General features: G+C 43.8%; 1 protein-coding gene across 1 annotated transcript; it reads right to left on the bottom strand.

Moving 5' to 3' along the window:
* Positions 1 to 1,142: 1,142 nt before the first annotated feature.
* Positions 1,143 to 17,003, bottom strand: LOC126406936 (uncharacterized). Its single transcript, XM_050071527.1, has 2 exons — positions 16,627 to 17,003; positions 1,143 to 14,065 (listed from the first exon to the last, which is right to left on the bottom strand). The coding sequence occupies exon 2, from the start codon at positions 13,854 to 13,856 to the stop codon at positions 1,971 to 1,973; it is 11,886 nt and encodes a 3,961-aa protein (XP_049927484.1). The 5' UTR covers positions 13,857 to 14,065; positions 16,627 to 17,003; the 3' UTR covers positions 1,143 to 1,970.
* Positions 17,004 to 18,904: the final 1,901 nt, after the last annotated feature.

Below are 18,904 nucleotides of genomic sequence, written 5' to 3'. Positions count from 1 at the left end.
GTGTCATTTGAAGGAGCATACACAGCAAAGCGCTGAACATGCATTTCCATCACCCAAGTTACTCTCAGAGTCCTGGGGTACTCCTCATCTGACGTCTTTCAATAAACTTTCAAGTGTTGATGTTCATAAATGTGATGTTTTTGTCTGCATGCATGCGTACATGCATTTATGTGTGCATGTGTTGCGTGTGTGTGTGTGGGACCTCTCCCTGTCTGGCTGCTGGACAGAGTGGCATGGGCTTGTCTCTGGCTGTGGTTGTCAGACTGTCCCAGTGGTATGAAGCCTGCTGCTTTATTGGGCAGGCTAAACTGCTGAGGCAGGGCTTCTACTGGCGCTTCGAGCTCTGCCAAAGCCAAATGGATTTACACAACAGATTTAACCCTTCAGGTTGTATGTAGGATTCTCTGGAAAAGCCTGGATTCTTTAGAAAACGGACGTACTGGGTTGAAACGGTGGTTACATCTACTCTAACCTTGACAAAATAATTTGTTTTGAAAAGATAGTAATTGCAAGCTGTTGTAAAAGTTGTAACAATTAAGGGTCATGTGTAAAAGTGCCAAAATTATAGTTGGTGGCTGTGTGAGAAACATTATGACTTCTAAACTAGATCTTTTATTTGGGGTTTCCCCTCAAGTTTTCCTTTACATAAGTCTCAAGTTCAAGTCTTTGCTCCAGTAGAGGAATCGCTCTCCTCTGCCCTGCAGTGGTCAAAGCAGGTTACTGCTTCTCAGGGGATCAACAATATTTACAATGAACTGATGAGTATATGAAGGCAGACCGTGTATGTTATATCTGTATTGGTGAATCAAGGCAAATCAAAGCAAAGACACTTTCATACCATTATTCCTATCATTGGATCCCATAGGTGCACTAGACAAAGACATGCACACAAATGTCATTAACAAAATGTTATTTTCTCTTTTGTGTTCATTAACTCTCTCAGGACATATAACTGTGCTCTTTCAATAACACTTTGTAATTGCCTTATGCACTCAGTAAAAAGACTCTTCATTTTGAGTCATTCAGACCCAGGGTACATTTCAAGAGTGGGAACAGGATGACAGTGGCAGTAATATTATATTGTTATTACAGCCCTCTGAGTAGTAAAATGAAATCAACCTGGGGCAGCAGTCTTTTATATTTCCTTTTTTATTTATTTATAACCTTTACAGTGTGATGTTTAAAGACAGTCATCGTGGAGTGAAATTATTTGGCTGATTGAACGAAGTGTGTTTTTATTGCCTGAAGAAGTCCATGTCACACAATTCTGAATCACAGCAACACAGAAACATTCTCACAAACTTCCAACTTTAAAAATGGACTACTGTATGAAATTAAACCTTAAAAACAGCAATGATCACATCACCATGTTTTCACTTTGACACAGTGGTTAAATACACAAACTATGCTTTACACCATCTGCAGATATTTGATTGACGCTGTGGGTTTAACAATATTTCATGCATCACAAAATGCCAAAAGAAGGATTTCTCCAAAAAGAAAAAAGAATGAAAACTTAAGCAGGCCTGCCAGTGTTCATAGTAGAAACCAGTGTTTCTCTAAACTACTAAACACTACAGACACACTGTTGCCATTTGTATAATAACATATTTCTAGGTTTAGGAGGCAACGGGATACTGATCATACTGTATACACAAGAAACATACCTTAGCTTCTCACATTCAAAAGTCAAATGGAATGGTGAACTTCTCCGTAACACAAAAAAAAAAAAATAGCTCAACAGTTAATCTTCAAAATCAACAGCAGTAATTTAACAGCATCTCAGTGGGGCTTTTTAAAACTACAAACCAAAAACATTCTGAGATTATTCTCATTTACAAACACTTAAAATACTGCATATCATCATCCATTCATACTGTGCTTTTGGGTATCTTTATTTTATCAAACACTTTATTTGGCTACTCGTCTGTTTTAGAACATCATCCCCGTTTGAGTAAAAGCTACCAGTCTCACCAGTCAGACACCTCCATAAAGTCCTCCAGTTCACCCATGGTTATTATATCACGGGACTGATATCGTGAGTGGGCTGAGCTTTCATTTTCATAAATGGAGCTTCCTGCAAGCTGGCTGTTTGTGTCACACTCTGGGAACGACTCATATGTGCCATGTGTGTTGTAAACTCTGTTATATGTTTTGTCCTTATCATTAACTGTGTCCATGTATGGAGTCTTCTCCGGGCTGTAGCGATGCACTTCAGAGTTCTGTCCCGTTTCAGGGGCTGGATATCCGTAGATGTGGCTCTCCCTGACAGGCTGTTGGTCCTGGTGGGGAGTCACTGGGGCTGATGACCTGTGGTGGGGCACAGAGTTGATAGCAGGAGGTTGGTAGCCTTGGGGATAGCCATGGTTGCCTTGATAAAGCACAAGGGGCTTGCCAGCTGGAGATGCCTGGGATTGTTGCTGAAGCTTGACCTGCATGTGGGGTTGGAGCTGAGGTTGTGGGTACGTCTGCTGCGGCTGGGGTCGGGAGGTGCTCTGGCCAGACTCGCGTACGTTCAGCTGAACATACTTTCCCGTCTCTGGGTCAAAGAATGTCTTTGTTTTCACTTGAACTGGCACGTCCACCACGAAATACTGACCAGAGCCGAGGTCCTGCAGCACCTTACGCTGGGTCAGTGGGTAGGCCTGGGGATAGCTTGTCTCTACATGGTACTGTGTCACTGGAGCTGGGTGGTTGGCATGATGGAGAGTGGGAGAAGAGGGAATATGAGCAACTGTTTTAGGTGCAGCAGCGTGGGAAGCAGGGCCAGCAGCATTAGCCGGGGCAACAGGGAGGGAAACAGGAGCAGTAGCATGAGGTGAAGCAACTGCGAGTGAGACAGGGCCAGTGGCATGAGGGGAAGCATAGAAAGAGCTGTGAGGAGATTGGTGCTCTGTGTGTGATGAAGGCAAGCTACACCCCAATGTTGGAGCATGAGCGAGGGAGACAGGTGAGGAAAAATGGGGGGAAGCCACAGCTTGGCGGCTAGAGGAGCGTACCTCAGTGGAGGAAGAGGAGGAGGAAGGAATACTGGAGCCTTCTTGAGGAGATTTCTCAACTCCAGCAGGGCTGTCTGCAGCAGTTTTGGATAACTCCTTTCTGATTCTCCGAGTAGTCAGCCTTTGAGCTCTGCGCAGGGCTTTCTCACTTTTTGGAGGAACAGTTGGAGGCTTGCCCAAAGAACGGGAGACATCACTGCTGAAGCTACAGGCTGATTCTGGTCTGTCATAATCATACATGCCTCGTACATCTGCTAGGTCTGCTGCACTGGTGGCAAAACTCTCCACATCCTCCGACATGTTGCTGATGACAGAGCGGGAGTCATCTTCATCAAAAACGATGCTCCTCCTGGAGTAAGGCCTGTGCTGCGGGAGAGGGGCCAAGTTATCCTGTGATGAGTATGTTGGCTGAAACGTAGAGGACTCTTTGATAGCAGCAAGTCTATTCAGCCCTGTGTCAGGATACACAGGAGTTCCAGCGCTGCGTCTCATTACCTCTTGCTCCTCCTCTCCTCTCTCAGACGCCCTGTCCATGGGTGAACCAACCCGGAAATCCTCTCCGAAGTTCTTGTGGAAGCGTGGTTTGACTGATTTGGTGAAAGAGGAACCTCTGAAGGTGTTATCCTTCACCCTGAACATTGAGGGCTTGACTCCCAGAGCAGGAGAGGAGGTGTTGGAGCGGGGCAGAGATGGAGCTGGAGATGCTGGAGCATGTGGCCGATGAGTCCTCGTGTAGGGTCCCGAGTCTTCAGTTGATCCAGGCCCTGATGGATTGTGTCTTTTTTGGGAGGGTAAAGGGGAACATAACTGTCTCTCTCTGGGTTTCCTCTCTGATTCTGTCGAGGTGATGGCATAGTACTGGAGAGCATCTGTCCCCTGTGCTGCTCGTTTTTGCTCTTCCAACTGAATGGCTTTCTCCTTTTCTCTGTGAATTGCTAACTTTTCCTCTTCTCTCTTTTTCGCCCTGATCTCATCCTCTCTTTGAGCTGACATTTGTTCTCGTGCCACTCTATTCTCCTCCACTTTAAGTGCTGCCTTGTTCTTCTCTAGGAGTATGTTCCTCTCCTCTTTGACTTGTTTTTCTTCTAGTTGTTTTAGAATTGTCTTTTCTTTTTCAGCAGCTCTCCTCTCCTCCTCCTCCTTCTGAGTTTTCATCCGTTCCTTTCTCTGTCTCTGCTCTTCAATCTTCTGCTCTTGGATCTTTCTGATCATTTCCCTCTCTGAACTTTGAGCAGCTTTCTCCTCCTCTCTCTGTTTCTTTTTCTCCTCAACATCAGCAAGGATCTTCTCTTCTATCTGTTTAGCACGCCTTTGCACCTCAATCAGAGCAGCTTGCCTTTGTTCCTCGGTCAGAGCTGCCCTGCTTTGTTTCTCCTCCTTAGCAGCTCTCCTTTGCTGCTCCCCTTGAGGTCTCCGTTGCTTCTCCTCTTGAGCAGCTCTCCTCTGTTGCTCCTCTTGTACTGCTCTCCTTTGTTGCTCTTCCTGTGCTGCTATTCTTTGCTGCTCCTCTTGAGCAGCTCTCCTTTGTTGTTCCTCCTGTGCAACTCTCCTCTGTTGCTCCTCTTGTGCAGCTCTCTTCTGCTGCTCTTGTGCAGCTCTCCTTTGTTGTTCCTCCTGTGCAACTCTCCTCTGTTGCTCCTCTTGTGCAGCTCTCTTCTTCTGCTCCTCTTGTGCAGCTCTCTTCTGCTGCTCCTCCTGGGCAACTCTCCTCTGTTGCTCCTCTTGTGCAGCTCTCCTCTGCTCCTCTTGTGCAGCTCTTCTCTGTTGCTCCTCTTGTGCAACCCTCCTCTGTTGCTCCTCTTGTGCAACTCTCCTCTGCTGCTCTTGTGCAGCTCTCCTCTGCTGCTCCTCTTGTGCAGCTTTCCTCTGTTGCTCCTCTTGTGCAGCTCTTCTCTGCTGCTCCTCTTGCGCAGCTTTCCTCTGTTGCTCCTTTTGTGCAGCTCTCCTCTGCTCCTCTTGTGCAGCTCTTCTCTGTTGCTCCTCTTGTGCAACCCTCCTCTGTTGCTCCTCTTGTGCAGTTTTCCTCTGTTGCTCTTCTTGTGCAGCCCTTCTCTGCTGCTCCTCTTGTGCAACTCTCTTCTGCTCCTCTTGTGCAGCTCTTCTCTGCTGCTCCTCTTGTGCAGCTTTCCTCTGCTGCTCCTCTTGTGCAGCTCTCTCCTGCTCTCGCTGTTTCACCCTCTTCCTTTCTTCATTCACTTTTATCCGCTCCTCTTCCTCTCTCAGTTTTGCTCTACACTCCTCCTCAATCTTTATTCTCTTCTTCTCCTCGGTTTCTTTCATTCTCCTTTCTTGTTCTCTTTGCTTTGCTCTCATCTCCTCTTCTTTTTGAGCAGCTCTTTCTTCCTCTGCTCTTCTTTCTGCTTCTCTCTGTTTTTCCCGCCTCTCCTTGATCTTAATAGCAATGGCCTCCCGCTCTTTTGCTCTCCTCTCTTCTTCTCTCTGAGCGGCTCTCCTCTCTTCTTCAGCCAGGGAAGCTTTCCTCTCCTCTATCATCTGTTTTACTCTCAGATCCTCTGCTCTTTTCTCCTCTTCTATCTTAGAAACTTGTTTTTTCTCCACCTGCTTTGCTCTACGCTGCTGTTTTGCTCCTGTTTCTTCATGCTGACTTGCAGTCCTTTCTTGTCTCTGCTTCTCTGTTTTCTCTTCTCCTATCTTAGTTGCTGTGCTCTCCTCTGTGTTACTCACTTGCCCCACGAGTTTTTCATGTGGATTGGAGTTATCAAGTGGCTTTAGGTGTTGTGTCACAGAAGTGCCTCTTGGCGTGTTGACTGCAGAAGATGAAGTTGTTGCTTGCAGGGGAGGATTGTTTGGCTGATGAATACTTTGTTCTACCTGACAAACTTTGTGGGTATCAGTTTGAAGCACTTGCTCTTCACGTCTCTGGGTCTTAAGATGATTTGTTGGTGACTTGTGTCTTTCTTTGACATGTTGTGCATGTTTTGCCCCAGTGTCTAATACACCTTCATTGGCTTTGGCATCTAACAGCATTTTCTCTTGTCTTTCTTTGTCTCCCAGTTTGAACATCCCTGTCCGCTGGTGTTCTTTGTCCGTAATAGGAAATACTAAGGGCTTGGGCTCTTTGTTCACTTTGGAGCTGACCTCTGTCTTAGTTGGCAAACTTTTCTCTTTCACAGAGAGGTCTGGTGGGTCAACAGTGAATACTGGACGTCTGCTATGACGAGTCTGTATTAGTGGAAAGAATCCCTCCTTTTTGTTGGGTGGGAATTCCTGAATTGTGTTTGCCTCATCTTCTGAAACAATTACTTTTAACCTGGCATAGTCTGCAATAGCTGATATCTCGGGTATTGTGGATACCCTTTCTTTGGGTTTTGGTTTAACTTCAGCTTTTTCTTTAACTGTATTTTCTCTTGTCGGGTGTGAATTTCGGTCTTTCTGTCTTTCCCTTGCTGATAAACTGGAATGGTTCTCTGTGTGATGTTTTCTGATAAGAATAGCTTGACCTGCCTCCGTCTTCTCATTTTTATTACTCTGTCTCTCAGTGGGACTATCACTCTGTTTTGAAGCCAGATTATCATCTGTTTCCCTGTTTTTCCTTTTCATGTTCTCTTCTTGAACGCCTACTGAGCCTGATTCCAGTGTTTTCCTTATACTTTCATCCAAAATAAAGACTTCATTTTTTCCCACAGTGCATGATTCATCGCTGATAGCTGCCTTGTTTGGTAGTAATCCTGGAAGTTCTCTTTCCTTTGAAACAGCATCTGACTTATCGCCTACATTTGTACGATTGGATGGTTCATCAATTGTTTCTTCTACCCCTTGCACTTGAAAGTAGTCTCCCTCCATTGGTCGTATCTTCGATTCATCCACTGATTTCCTGCTTTTAGTTACTTTTTCAGGCTTTCTATTTTCAGCTTGAGTGTTCTCACTGGTTGCGTTCATGCTGCTCTGTTGACTGCTGGTTTTCAGTGAATCTGACAGATTTCTCACACTGGACAACATGCCTTGCGCCCCCAAGTTGTCTTCCAAACTGTCTTTCATCGCCTTCTCCCTGCTGGATGAAATGAGATCTTTGCTTCTGTCTTCATTGTTTAAAGTGCTCACCTTTTCTTCATGACTAGGTGATGCAACTTGTTTAGGTTCATTTGCTGCAGCTACATCAGAAGGGACAGTGGTGACATGATGTTTTCCCGCCATCTTCAGGTCATCCTTCTCTGTCACTGCTGGCACAACTCTGATGGCAATGCCACCTATATGCACCTCACCGTCCACTGGATCATTTTCTCCACTGTGTGTTTCGTTATACTGATGTTTTGGAGATTCGTGTGTGTTTTCATTCTCAGTTATATGGGTAGATGGACTGGGTGTATCAAATGGCTTTGGTGGTCTTAAATCACATCTCTTTTCTTCCACTAGGGGTGCACTCTTGTCATCTGTGTTCCTGCTATTGGATGGATTTATGACTGCTGACATATCTTCTTTCACTGACGGCTGGATGTCATGTTTTATCAGAGTTCTAGCATCAGCTCTGTTTGGATTATTCATGTCGTTGATTGCTGTGTTCACCACTTTGGCCATAAAGTTCTCATTGGTTTCTGCTGCTGGTCTTGTTTGTGGGTTTTTCTCTTTGGTAGTGGTCTTTATTTCATCTGTCTTTATGCCATTTGCTGGGATTTCTTTTGGTGTTTCATTTGAGCAGTCTTTCGTTTCACATTCTATTATGTCCTCTTTGTAGAGAAGGGGTTGAGTTTCAGCCAACACTTTATTTTTAGCAGGTACAGTGACTGTGGGGGGCACACCTTTTTCAGCCAGTGGCTCTTGGAGTTGTGTTACCCTTTGGGGTCTTGCATTTACAGAAAAACACCCCTGCTGGAGATCAGTCCTTTTGACAGTGACATTTTCAGACACATTGTTCTGTGTTGCCTCTGGTGTTGACGTTTCTTGTATGTTTTCAGGAGGATCATTCACACCACCTTCAGTTTGATCTTCCTTCACTGTAGAATGAGTGTTCTGCACAGCTATATCCTTTGGCTGTACGATGCCAGCTTCCCTTGAAGACGTATTTACTTTACTTACATCCAAGCCTGAGCTGGGATGATGTTTATCTGGCTCTGAGTTACTGCACTCCTTCTCTTTTGCATTCATTTGTTCTTGAGTGCTGTTATTCCCCTGACCAGTGTTGAAAGATGGCTGTCTTTCTCGTACAGTTACCATTATTCCTGTGATTTGCAAGCTGTCATCATCCACCGGGGTATCATTCTGACTTAAGACCAGATTTAGTGAAGGTGCTGACTTCTCATGAACTGCGTCATCTTTACTCGCAGCCTTTTCTGTTGTCATTTGTTTGGAGCTTTCAGCTTTGTCCAGAGCTGTAGCTTGTAATGGAGCCTCTTTCCTTTTGTTGAGATGGTCAGTGTTTACAGCAGGATTGTCTTTAAGTCCCTCTTTCTGCTTTCCAGAGTTTTCGACATGATTTGCTTCCTGTTTGTCTTGCATGTTCTTGGTCGCCTTCTCTTTACTTTGTATTGGCGACTTAATTCCAGATTGATTCTGTTTCTTTTGATTTCCTGCCATTTCGTCTGAGCTCATTGTATGACTTCCTGTCTGTTTTGTTTCTGCGGGTGGTTTTGGCACCTTGTCATTGCTCTTCATTGGTTCTTTGGGAACTTGCTTCTGTGGATGATCTACTAACTGAGTTGTGGTTGCTACAGACTTGACTGGTATTGTAGCAGAACTGGGAGGTATAACAGACTTGACTGGTTCCATCTGTATACCTGAAGGCTCTGTCTGGTGCTTTGGTGTTATATTACTTGACATTGTGCTTTCATGCTTTTTAGACACTTCCTGTGATGGTGGCCTTTGTCGTATATTACTGCTCTGACTACCTGCTAACATCTTGGTAGAATTTTTGGACATAAACCCATCTCGAACAGCAAAGCCCTTTTCTTTAATAGCTGAAATCTCTTTTTCAGCATGAGCTTTTATCTTGGAAGTCAGAATCTCCTGCTTGGTCTGTGCTCTCTCTTTATGGGACAATGCTTTGGGAGGAGTAAAATGCTGCTCTTTACCTGGACCTATGCTGTGCTCAGTTGACTTGGGTTTTCTTTCAAGGGAGATAGGTTTGGGCAAATCAGAGTCCCTTTGCTGTGTCACATCAGTGTGTTTAAGAGGGTCACGTTTTTCCAACTTTTCAACCCTGTCATCCTTCAGTTTGTCAGTGACAGGGTCACTATTTGCTCTTTTATCTACATTGGTAGATAAATCATTACCACTGGACAATTTGAATTCTTTTAATGATTCACTGTAAACATACTGACTTTCTGTCACTTCACTGAATTTAAAGTTGCCTACTTCCTCCTTATTTTCTGTGTTAGTTATTGCAGATTTGCTTGTAAGACTAGATTTATCTTTTGATTTTTCATTATTCATTGTCTCAACTTTATCTAGAAATAAAGCCGGTGTTTCACTGCCATCATTTGACGAAACATTTCCTGCAGCTGATGCTTTGTTTCCTTTTGGCGAAGTTGTATCAATAAAACCATATTTCTCTCTAATACGCTCATAATCATCAGCCCCTCTGTTAGCTTGATCTATACTTTGCCTGCTAACAACTGATTCTTCCCTCTGTTGATGGATTTGCTTTGCCTGGTCTTGATCTTTGTGCGTTTCATTTTTATTGGCATTTACCTTTGAAGGAACATCTGTCTTACTCGCATTCTCTTTTGTGAGAACTATATTTCTGATTTTGTCTTTTTGCTCTCCTTTCATTTTCTCCTTTATTTTAGCCAGTTCTGCTTTAGCTTTAGCTAACTCTGTCTTGACTCTCTCAACTTTATCTGGCTCACTTTTGACCTGTTGTGTCATTGTGAGTTTTGCTGCAGGTTTAGCTGCCCTGTCCAGCATGTTCTCTGTTTTTGTTAGCTGTCCTTTAGCTAGCTGCAATTTGGTTTGTTCCCACTTTGCTTGCTCTGCCTGTCTCTCTTTGGCTTTACTCAGCAGTGTTGATAGTTGCTCTTCATTTACTCGACCCGCATGAATTGAATCTTTCTCAGCTTTCTCTTGTTTAACATGCTCGGCTTGAATGTGGTTTGCTTTGACCTTTCCCACCTCTAGTATCTTAGCTTTCTCCTGTTCTGCTTTAGCTTGTTGCTCTTGTATCTGCTCTAATTTTGCTTTTTCTGCTTTTCTGCACTCTGCTTCAGCCTGTTCTGCTTTAACCTTTTCTGTTCTGATTTGTTCGGCCTTCATCCTCTCCCTTTCAACTTGTTCTGCTCGAACCTGTTCTTCCTCAGTTTGCTCTGCTTTGATCCCTTCTCTTCTTGCCTGTTCGGTTTTAACTTGCCCTGTTCTTGCCTGCCCAGCCTGCTCAGTCTTTGCCTGTTTAGTTTTTATGTTTTCTTCTTTTGGCCTCTCATCTGCAGCTTGTTCTGCTTTGACCTGCTCACCCTGCTCCTCTTTCAAGTGCTTGGCTCCTGTTTCCTCTGTATTGTTTCTTTGCTCTTCTGTTACTCTCTGTTCTCTGATTTGCTTTGCCTGTGTCTCTTCCTCTCTGGCACGTTCTGGTTGTTTTTCTCTGGACTTTTCTGTCCGTTCCTCTTTTATTTTCTCCTCTTTAATGTGTTCTGCTTCGGCCTGGTTTACTCTCTCGTGCTCTGTTAGTTCTTCTTTGGCCTGTTCTGGTTTGACTTTCTCTGAGCCAGTCTGCCCTGCTAAAATTAACCTAGCCGACTCTGCTTTGGGCTGCTCCACTTGAGCCCAGTGCTGACCCTTTGCCAACTCTGCTTGGGCGTGTTGTGCTTTTATATGCTCTGCCATGGCTGGTTCAGTTCTGGCCATGACCTCAGCAGACTGTCTGTCTTTTACCTGATTTGCCAGTGAGGAACCAGACGTATTATCAGGGTTGGATAATGAACTTTTCTGCATATTATGTTCAAACAGTGGTTTAACTTCTACTGGTTGCAGACTTTGCATTTCACACATCTTTGGAATCAGCGTATGTTGTTTTCTCTGGCTTGTTTCTTGTGTGATCATACTTTTGTCTTTATTAGAGTATAACATGTGTTGATTTCTGTACTCTTGATCAGTATATCTGTTATAGTTCTGTGTCAAATAATTATCTTTCATTTCATTTTCCTTATTGAGTCCGTAATACTGTTGAAGGACATGTTTGTCCTGAAAAGCTCCAGGTTGCTGTTGTCCATAATATGCTGGATTGTCTGTAGCGTCATTACTAAATGGAGGATATTGTGGGATTTGGTTTGACATGCTGGGATTGACCACCCCAGCTGTTTTATGAGAAGATGTTCCAACTCCAAAACTCTCCCTTGACTCTATTTTCTCAAGCTCTGTATTTATACTTTGCTGATTTCCCTCTCTGTATTTGTCTCTCTGTAAATTTAGTTCCTCCTTTACCATAGCTGCTCTTTGGTAAGCCTGTGCATGTTGGTCTTTTTCCGCTAAGGCTGTTATCTCTTGTTTCCATGGAGAGACAGCTGCTTTCAGACTGAGATTTTCTGTGTCTTGGCTGTTAGTCTGTCTCCACCTATCCTGTGAGGACAAATTACTGTAATCATGTTTGTTGTCTTTGAGCTGCTGATATCTATCCACCTTTGTGAATTCCCTTCCCACTGTTTCATTAAAATGTTGCTCAGCATTTGCCTTACTTATTAAATATTCTCTGGGTTGATTGTTGTCAGCATTTAGCCGCTGTGTTTCTGCCGCTGTGTAAGATGGTTTAAGCCTGTATGCATCTCCTCCCAGAGTCTCTGCATTATCGATCATGCCTTGCTTATAGGGAGTAAATGACGATAAGTCTTCATGGAGGTTCTGTCCATTAGCCAGCTGATTGCCAGCATAATTTTCAGGTATGAAGCCAGTGAACCCAGGTTGATGAACCATCTCACTTTGCATGTGAGCTGTCTGGTAATCACTTGAAGGGTATTCTGGATATTGGCCTACATGTGCAGGATAAGAATTTGGTGCTGTAAGTGCCAATCCAGGGCTTTGATACTGGTTCACATACTGATGCGAAGCCGCATTTGTCCTGTTGAATTCCTCCACCTGGGGAAACTGAAAGTCTGGATCTGGAAAGTCAGGGATGTCTATTACAGTGTCTCTTGGCTCCTGGATAGACGGCTGCTTGTTCTTCTCCAGTGTTTCCAAGCCTTTAAATTTGGTAGGACTGTAGGTGCTTTTCACTCTTTTCCTATTGTCTTTGAGATTGAAGAGTAGGCTTGTGGCTCTGGATTTGTAGTTTGACATCCTGACATCAGGAGTGGCTCCCCTGCTTTCTGCTCGCACTGGAGCATGTTCTACAGGTTGAGGGGAGGCTGCATACTGCCGGACCTCTGATGTCTCTACTTCCTGTTGTGGATGGACTAACGGTGTGAGCAACTGGCTGATGTTGAAAGGAGTTGTGCTTGTGTTATTGCTGACAACATTCGGTGCCACTGTTTCTGCATTGTTGCCAAAGGGAATAGAATTATCATTGCTACAAAACACTCCTTGTTGATTTTCTATCATCCCTGTTGTGATACCTTGCTCTGTCATCATTTTGAGTTTTTGCTGGAGGGCTTTGACGGAGCTGATGGTGTCCTGGACACGTCGAGACATGTCGCTGGAAGGTGATGCAGTTGATGGCCGTTGAGATTGGAGCCTGTTAGATCCCAAGCTCTGCGTCCGCTTCCTGTGGGGGTAATGTCCTGTTAATTCTGACTCACAGCGCTTCTCCACGGCTGCAGCTCTCTGCAGCATTGTGGATGTTGAGGTGGGGCGCGGAAGAGAGGGAGGGACCGCAGGGGCCAAGTTATTCCTTTGGTGTCTGATGCCCCTCTCATCAAACCTATAGGGAGCCTGTGGTTGGGCCTCCAGTGAAAGCTCCCTGTACATTGGTGTCTCATACCATTTAGGGAACTCTGAACAGTGCATAAACCCTGAGACTTCTCCTCTGTGAAAGGGAAACCGGTTATGGTCCCTCCATACCCTGAAGGGACTAAACTCACTGTGAATAAAGAAGTTAGAGTTACAGTTGACCTGTGCGGACATGCTGTGTTTACTGTGGGAAGATCTCATAAAGGAAGATGCAGAATTCATGTGAGCCACTGCTGCTACTTCAGAGGAGTAGAAGTTGGTGTCTTGAGATGAGAATGGGCCAGCTGGGGGGAAATGACCACTGTTAAAGTTCTGCTGGTAAGATGTAGAGAACTCAGAAAGTTCCCTTTGGATACTCATCAGAGCTGATTTGTCCCAGCTTGGTTCATCATTCCACTCTCTGAGTTTACCATCCATCCCTGCTCCATCTCTTTGTCCCTCTGAGTTAAAAGCTCTGATCAGAGAGGAAACTCTGGAGCGGCTTCTGCGTTGCTGCGAACTCAACTCTGTGGCTCCATTGCTGAGGAAGGACAGCTGTTCTTCCCTCAGAGATGCCTCATTTTGAGAGGTTTCCACAAAGGAGTGCTGGAATGTGGCAGAAACCCTCCCCTGTGTCCTTTCCCCATAAACCTCCCACTGTGGATCTCTCTGGATCTCAGCCCCATACATTCCTCCATGGATCCAGTCCTGTCCGTACTGCTGCATCCTGAGACTGAAGCTCTCATGTGCTGCTCTCTTAAGTTCCTCCCTCTCCCTGTCCTCTCTGTCTCTGTCCATGCCACTCTGGCCAAAGGCCAGCTGTCTGTCTCTCTGGATGCAGGGAGAAGATGAACCCAGGTCTGAGTCATTGTAAACAGCCTCATCTCCAATGCAGAGACTCCTGAATGCTCGATCTGTCAGACTGCTGACCTCACGGTCAGTCTCATCCAGAAAGGACCCACCGCTGGAGGTGTCACTGTAGCCTCCATCACTGTGCTTTCGATGTCCGCCACTCTTTCGGCCTGAGCGGCGCTTCTCAACTGATGTCATGATGCAGGATGGCTAGCAAAGAGCACTGTGCTCAGTTGTTCAGTCATTCATGCAATCCCAGACCTCAAAATTATACACTGTCTGCTGCTGGAGCTACAGGACCCAGAGTTTGGGGCCCTCGGTCAGGATCTTCTACAGCAAGTAGCTCCTAAGACATGGTGCCTTTTAGTTGGCCTCTGTCCAAAAATATCCTGGAATTTCTTCTTTTCCTGCAGGAGAAAAGAAAGGAGAATTAGCCTGGACCTGAACATGCACTCACACAACCATTCATCTTAAAATAAAGAGCTTTATAATAGTGTTTGCATGATGTGTGTGATGTATTTCAACCTTGAACAAAGGCCTTGCTCTGATGTGAGATCATTTAAAAACCTGTAACTCATTTGGTGTTGTACTTATTTTATGATAGCTGGCCTTGATAAGAAGCTTTTTTCCCTTTGCATTAAGCAACAATGTACTGTATGTGGTTCTTAAAACAGCTCTGCAAATCCTTCTACTCAGTCACTATGACCTTCAGAGACATGTTGTGAATAAAACTACACTGTTGCTAGGCACAGTAAAGACAGCCTCACGTGAGTTATTTTGGGAAAGCAGGGCGCATCGGTACCAACTTAGATGACCACACACACAGACACACACACACGCACACACACTCATGGACACAATTGACATTGGCTTAACCATAATCAGAGGTTTTAAGTAACAAACACAAAATGTCACATTATCAAAGTGTTAATAATAATAGGAAGTTAGACAAGTCAGACCAGCAGGTTCGACTTCCACCAAGTTGTTTCTCTTTTGAACAGAAGAGTCAGTAAGTCTGGTGACGACCAGTAAGCTGACACATTACATTGAAAACTAATCTTGTGGTGAAACCCCTTTGGTTTTACTACAGTACAGACAGCAGGTGAAAAGCAGTTTAAATATCCTTACGTAGAAGCGCAGCTAAATTGAGATTTCAGAGGTAAAATTAGAAAGTTTATTGCCGGTATAAGTACATAATCTCTCATCGTAAATGTTCCAGTGTGACATTTAAATTAGTAAAAGCCAACTGTGTTTAAAGGTCTAGTGTGTGGGATTTAGTGGCATCTAGTGTCTGAAGTTGCAGATTGCAGCCAACTGAAACTTCTCCTGCGTGCCAAGTGTGTATAGGAGAACTTTAGTGGCGGACGAAAATGTGAATGGCCCTGTGTAGAGACAGTGTTTGATTAGTTCAACCTGGGCTAATGTAGAAACATGGTGGTCTCTGTGGAAGAGGACCCACCTGATATAAATGGCTCATTCTGAGGGACTGAAAACACAGTTCTTATTTTCTGGTGATTGTACACTAAAGAAAACATGCTTATTATATTATATTTCTGCCCCTAAATTATACACACTGGACCTTTAAATTAGACTACTTGAAAACATTGTCATTACCAAAATGACCAATGTGTAAAATAAAAAGTATATAAAGTATAAAACAATTAGCAGGGTTAAATAATAAGGTCATTTCTGTGCAAATCTTTTTTTTTTCATAAATAAAATCTGTGTTTTCTGGTCTGTAAAACTGATACAGCAAAGGTCATGGGTGAGTGCTGTGACATGTGTGTATCTGTTGACGTCATAGCTTTTCCTAGTCTTGTTTCTCTCACTCATCACCAGTAAGCTGGCTGCTGCGCATTGCTCATGGAGGGCCTTCAAAACTACACTTGTAATAAACTGGATTTAAAATGTAAAAATGATACAATGCAAAACATACTTAAAAAATAAAACTTGTGATTAAAAATAATGCTCAACATCTCAGTAATAAAATGTTCTTTCAACCAACCTAGGGCCCTCTTATAGCCTTCTCATCACACACTCCCTCCGTTGTGCTTTTAAATAAAAAGTTTGCACATTTAAATGCAACAAGGTGACGTCATGGGTATTTTCTGGTTAAATTAACTGCAGCTGCCGGGCAGCCGTCACCTTGCTCAAAATATCCAGTAGTTCATTAATATCTTCTGACCTGGAGGCCATCCATGTCATATGAATCTACAGAACAGTTACACACCGCACCTCTGTACTGCTCGGATAAGTCACTATCACGTGAAACTGGTGCAGAAATGAAAGGAAGTTTAAAAATGTCATGCAACACCTTTCTCCTGAAACAAAACAACAACTTAGGTAAGGGCATGCCTTTTATGATAACATTCACTTTCAGCATCCTAAGAAAATGTTCAATACACAAGAATCTTCAAACATCAGAAAGTAGCATTCAAAACTCATGCACGGTTAAGAGTAACTGACCCTAATTTGAGTCCTTTTCTGCAGCAGTAATCTCATGTCAAACTGTCAGGGTGATTTCTGTTAATTCTTGCATGTGACAGGTTTATTTTTGTCCAGTGACGGGCCTCCAACTCTAAAACCTGACACCAAAGAGGCCTCATTTTCAGAGGCACTGTGGCCCAAACCAAGACTGACCAGCAGCAAATGTGTCAAATCTGAGAGCAGAGGGGGTATGACTAAATGTTTATAAATGTCAGCAACTGTCAGTGGAATAAAATAAAATTCTGCCAGTCAATACCTTTAGTGAGTGAATGTGTATTTAAAGCAGAGATTTTTTTTCATATGTTTTCATTTATCTACATAAAAATGTCCACTCTTACACTTAAATTCACTAAAAAATGACAGTGCATGCATGTGTGAAAGGTTAAGTATATCTCTTGTTTCTGAGGTTTTTATTCTATATCATTCTTAAAGTGTCCCTTCTTCAGCACGAACAAGAATGTAGAGTGAGCTGTTGTCTTACCTTCCAGTTTTATAATCCATAACGTGGGCCTTATCGTAAAACGCTCCCCAAAAAGGCCTTGCTGATCTGATCCTGCCCTCTCACCTCACACAAGCCCTCTCTGGCACCTCTGACTCTTCCTATTGACAACAATCCAAAGCAAAAACCTCTATGTAGTCCACAGTCAGGTCTTTGAGCATCTGACCAGAGGCGGGCAGCGGGGCTTGGGGCTGGTGACCAGACAGAAATAGAGGAGTTGTCCCAGAGAGATTGTCCACCATGGGGGGACAGAATGAGGGCTTGAGCTCGCATGCAGATCTGTGAGATCCTTTGGTGTCGAGTGTCACACGGATGAAACAAACAGCCTCTCAACTATTTATAAATCTGGACGGCTAACTGTCGACCATTAGCAGCGAGAGTTAATAGTCACAAAGTGTTACAACTGACTGAGGAGGTTGTGGGGTCAAAACCAGGAGAAAAACCTAATATCCTAAAGGTGTGTTATTATTGTGGGTGTTGGGTGGAGGCGGGAATGTAGTTTGGGTGCCCCTCTGGGAGATATAAATAGCTCATTTGCCTCACGCTAGAGTGCCACCCTCTTCGTTGAACAGAACTGCCAAGTACTATATGGAGTGTCAACAAGTGGCTTCTGGTCACCACCTGCTATCATCACCATACACTCAAATATAGCCTTCTATTGACCATGAGCCCAAATGACAGAGAGGTTTCAGCAGATTTATTTTTCATTTTTAAGAAGTGTTTTCATTTAAGGTTAAAGTTATTTTATTCAATGGCACACATCAGAGATGTTTGTGGATTTCACACTCAACTATGGAAGTCTAATCTCCCTCGCTACAGCCTCACTCACCCCCCAGCTGAAAAGGCCATAAGGCAGAGGAAGGGGAGGAACTGTACCTCCCCCTTTCACCCCCGATTCTCCCTCCCCTCCGACAGCCCGCTGCTATAATAGGAGATTGCTGTAGCAGATAGTTTCCTGGGATTCTTGGCGGGTGCAGGGCCGGTCTGGCGGGATGATGGACACACACACATGGGCCCTAATGGAGACGCACTCCTCCATGTATGCCCACACACACACACACACACACATACACACAGATGGTTTTGCATGCAGCTCACTAAACTTCGGGAAAGGCTGAAGTAATCCCTTTTTACCTAATCTCTTTCCTCCCCTCTAAACAATCCCTGTGGCAGATCTTCCCATAAGTGACATAGGCATTTTTTATTTTTATTTTTTTGACATTCAAAAAAATTGAACATAAGAGAAATGGAGTGTATGTGGAGAGCATTAAAGAGAAAATGAAAAGCCTTCCAGGGTGCAGTACAAAAACAAGAAGATGACATTTGCTAATTAGCACATACAGTATTCTCTTATTGTTTATTGTTCATTATCATTGTTTGTAGCTATGTTGTTTATTTGTTTTGATTTCTCATAAAACTCTTGTTCTTCTTAGTAATAAATACAATTAATATAGAAGATATAATAATAAAAATGATAATGATAATAGGCCTAATTCATTCATTCATTATCCATAGCCGCTTATCCTGGCAAAGGGTTGTGGGGAGCTAAACCTAACCCTAGCCCTAAACCTAACCCTTGCTGTATGGTCTTTTTTTGGGGGGGGGGCAACAGGGGAAGCTCACCAAGGACACCAAATGTGCTAGGTCCGGCACTGCCACATCCACCTACATCACACATTTTGACTTGTGGAGGCAGGAAAAGCACAGGTGGAATTAATAACAGTAACAATAGCCCCATCCCATTTAGGTGAGCCAGTTCTATGATGCTTATTGTGCACAGTCACTCAGTGACATTGCTTACTAAGACTTCATGGAATGGAGCCATAAAGCTGCTTTGCTTGACAAGTTAAAATGTCTGGTGTGAAAAGAGTCTATCTCATCCACCATTTTTCTCTCCACCCTGAACTCCATGTCAGTCAGTTACATCCATAAAACTACCATAAGATAATCAGTTTCACATATCTGAAAAATTCTCATCCAGAATTTGCAACTTTCTGCTATCTCATCTTGTTTTGCTTCTTACTTTTGGGCCTTCATACTCAGCACTTGTTGAAAAAATTGTTTTGATTAGTAAAATTCAATTTACAAGAACGTCCCTCAGCAAAAATGACTCAGTGTGTGTTTATCTAAAATGTTCAATTTCCCCACTGAAGTTTGAAATGAAGGCTGCTGTGGAGTCTGGACAAGTTCCCTGCTCACTCAGTCCCTCTAGTGGACAAACTGAGAACAGGCGTCCAGTCCCATTTTGGTCTGTGATGTT

Source organism: Epinephelus moara, chromosome 19 (assembly GCF_006386435.1).
Source record: "Epinephelus moara isolate mb chromosome 19, YSFRI_EMoa_1.0, whole genome shotgun sequence".
Classification (NCBI taxonomy): Eukaryota; Metazoa; Chordata; class Actinopteri; order Perciformes; family Serranidae; genus Epinephelus; species Epinephelus moara.
Note: the sequence above shows the minus strand (reverse complement) of the source record. Positions and strands in the feature narration are given on the sequence as shown.

Excerpts from the sequence above, each read along its gene's own strand:
- LOC126406936 (XM_050071527.1), bottom strand. The coding sequence starts at position 13,856 with ATGACATCAGTTGAGAAGCGCCGCTCAGGCCGAAAGAGTGGCGGACAT.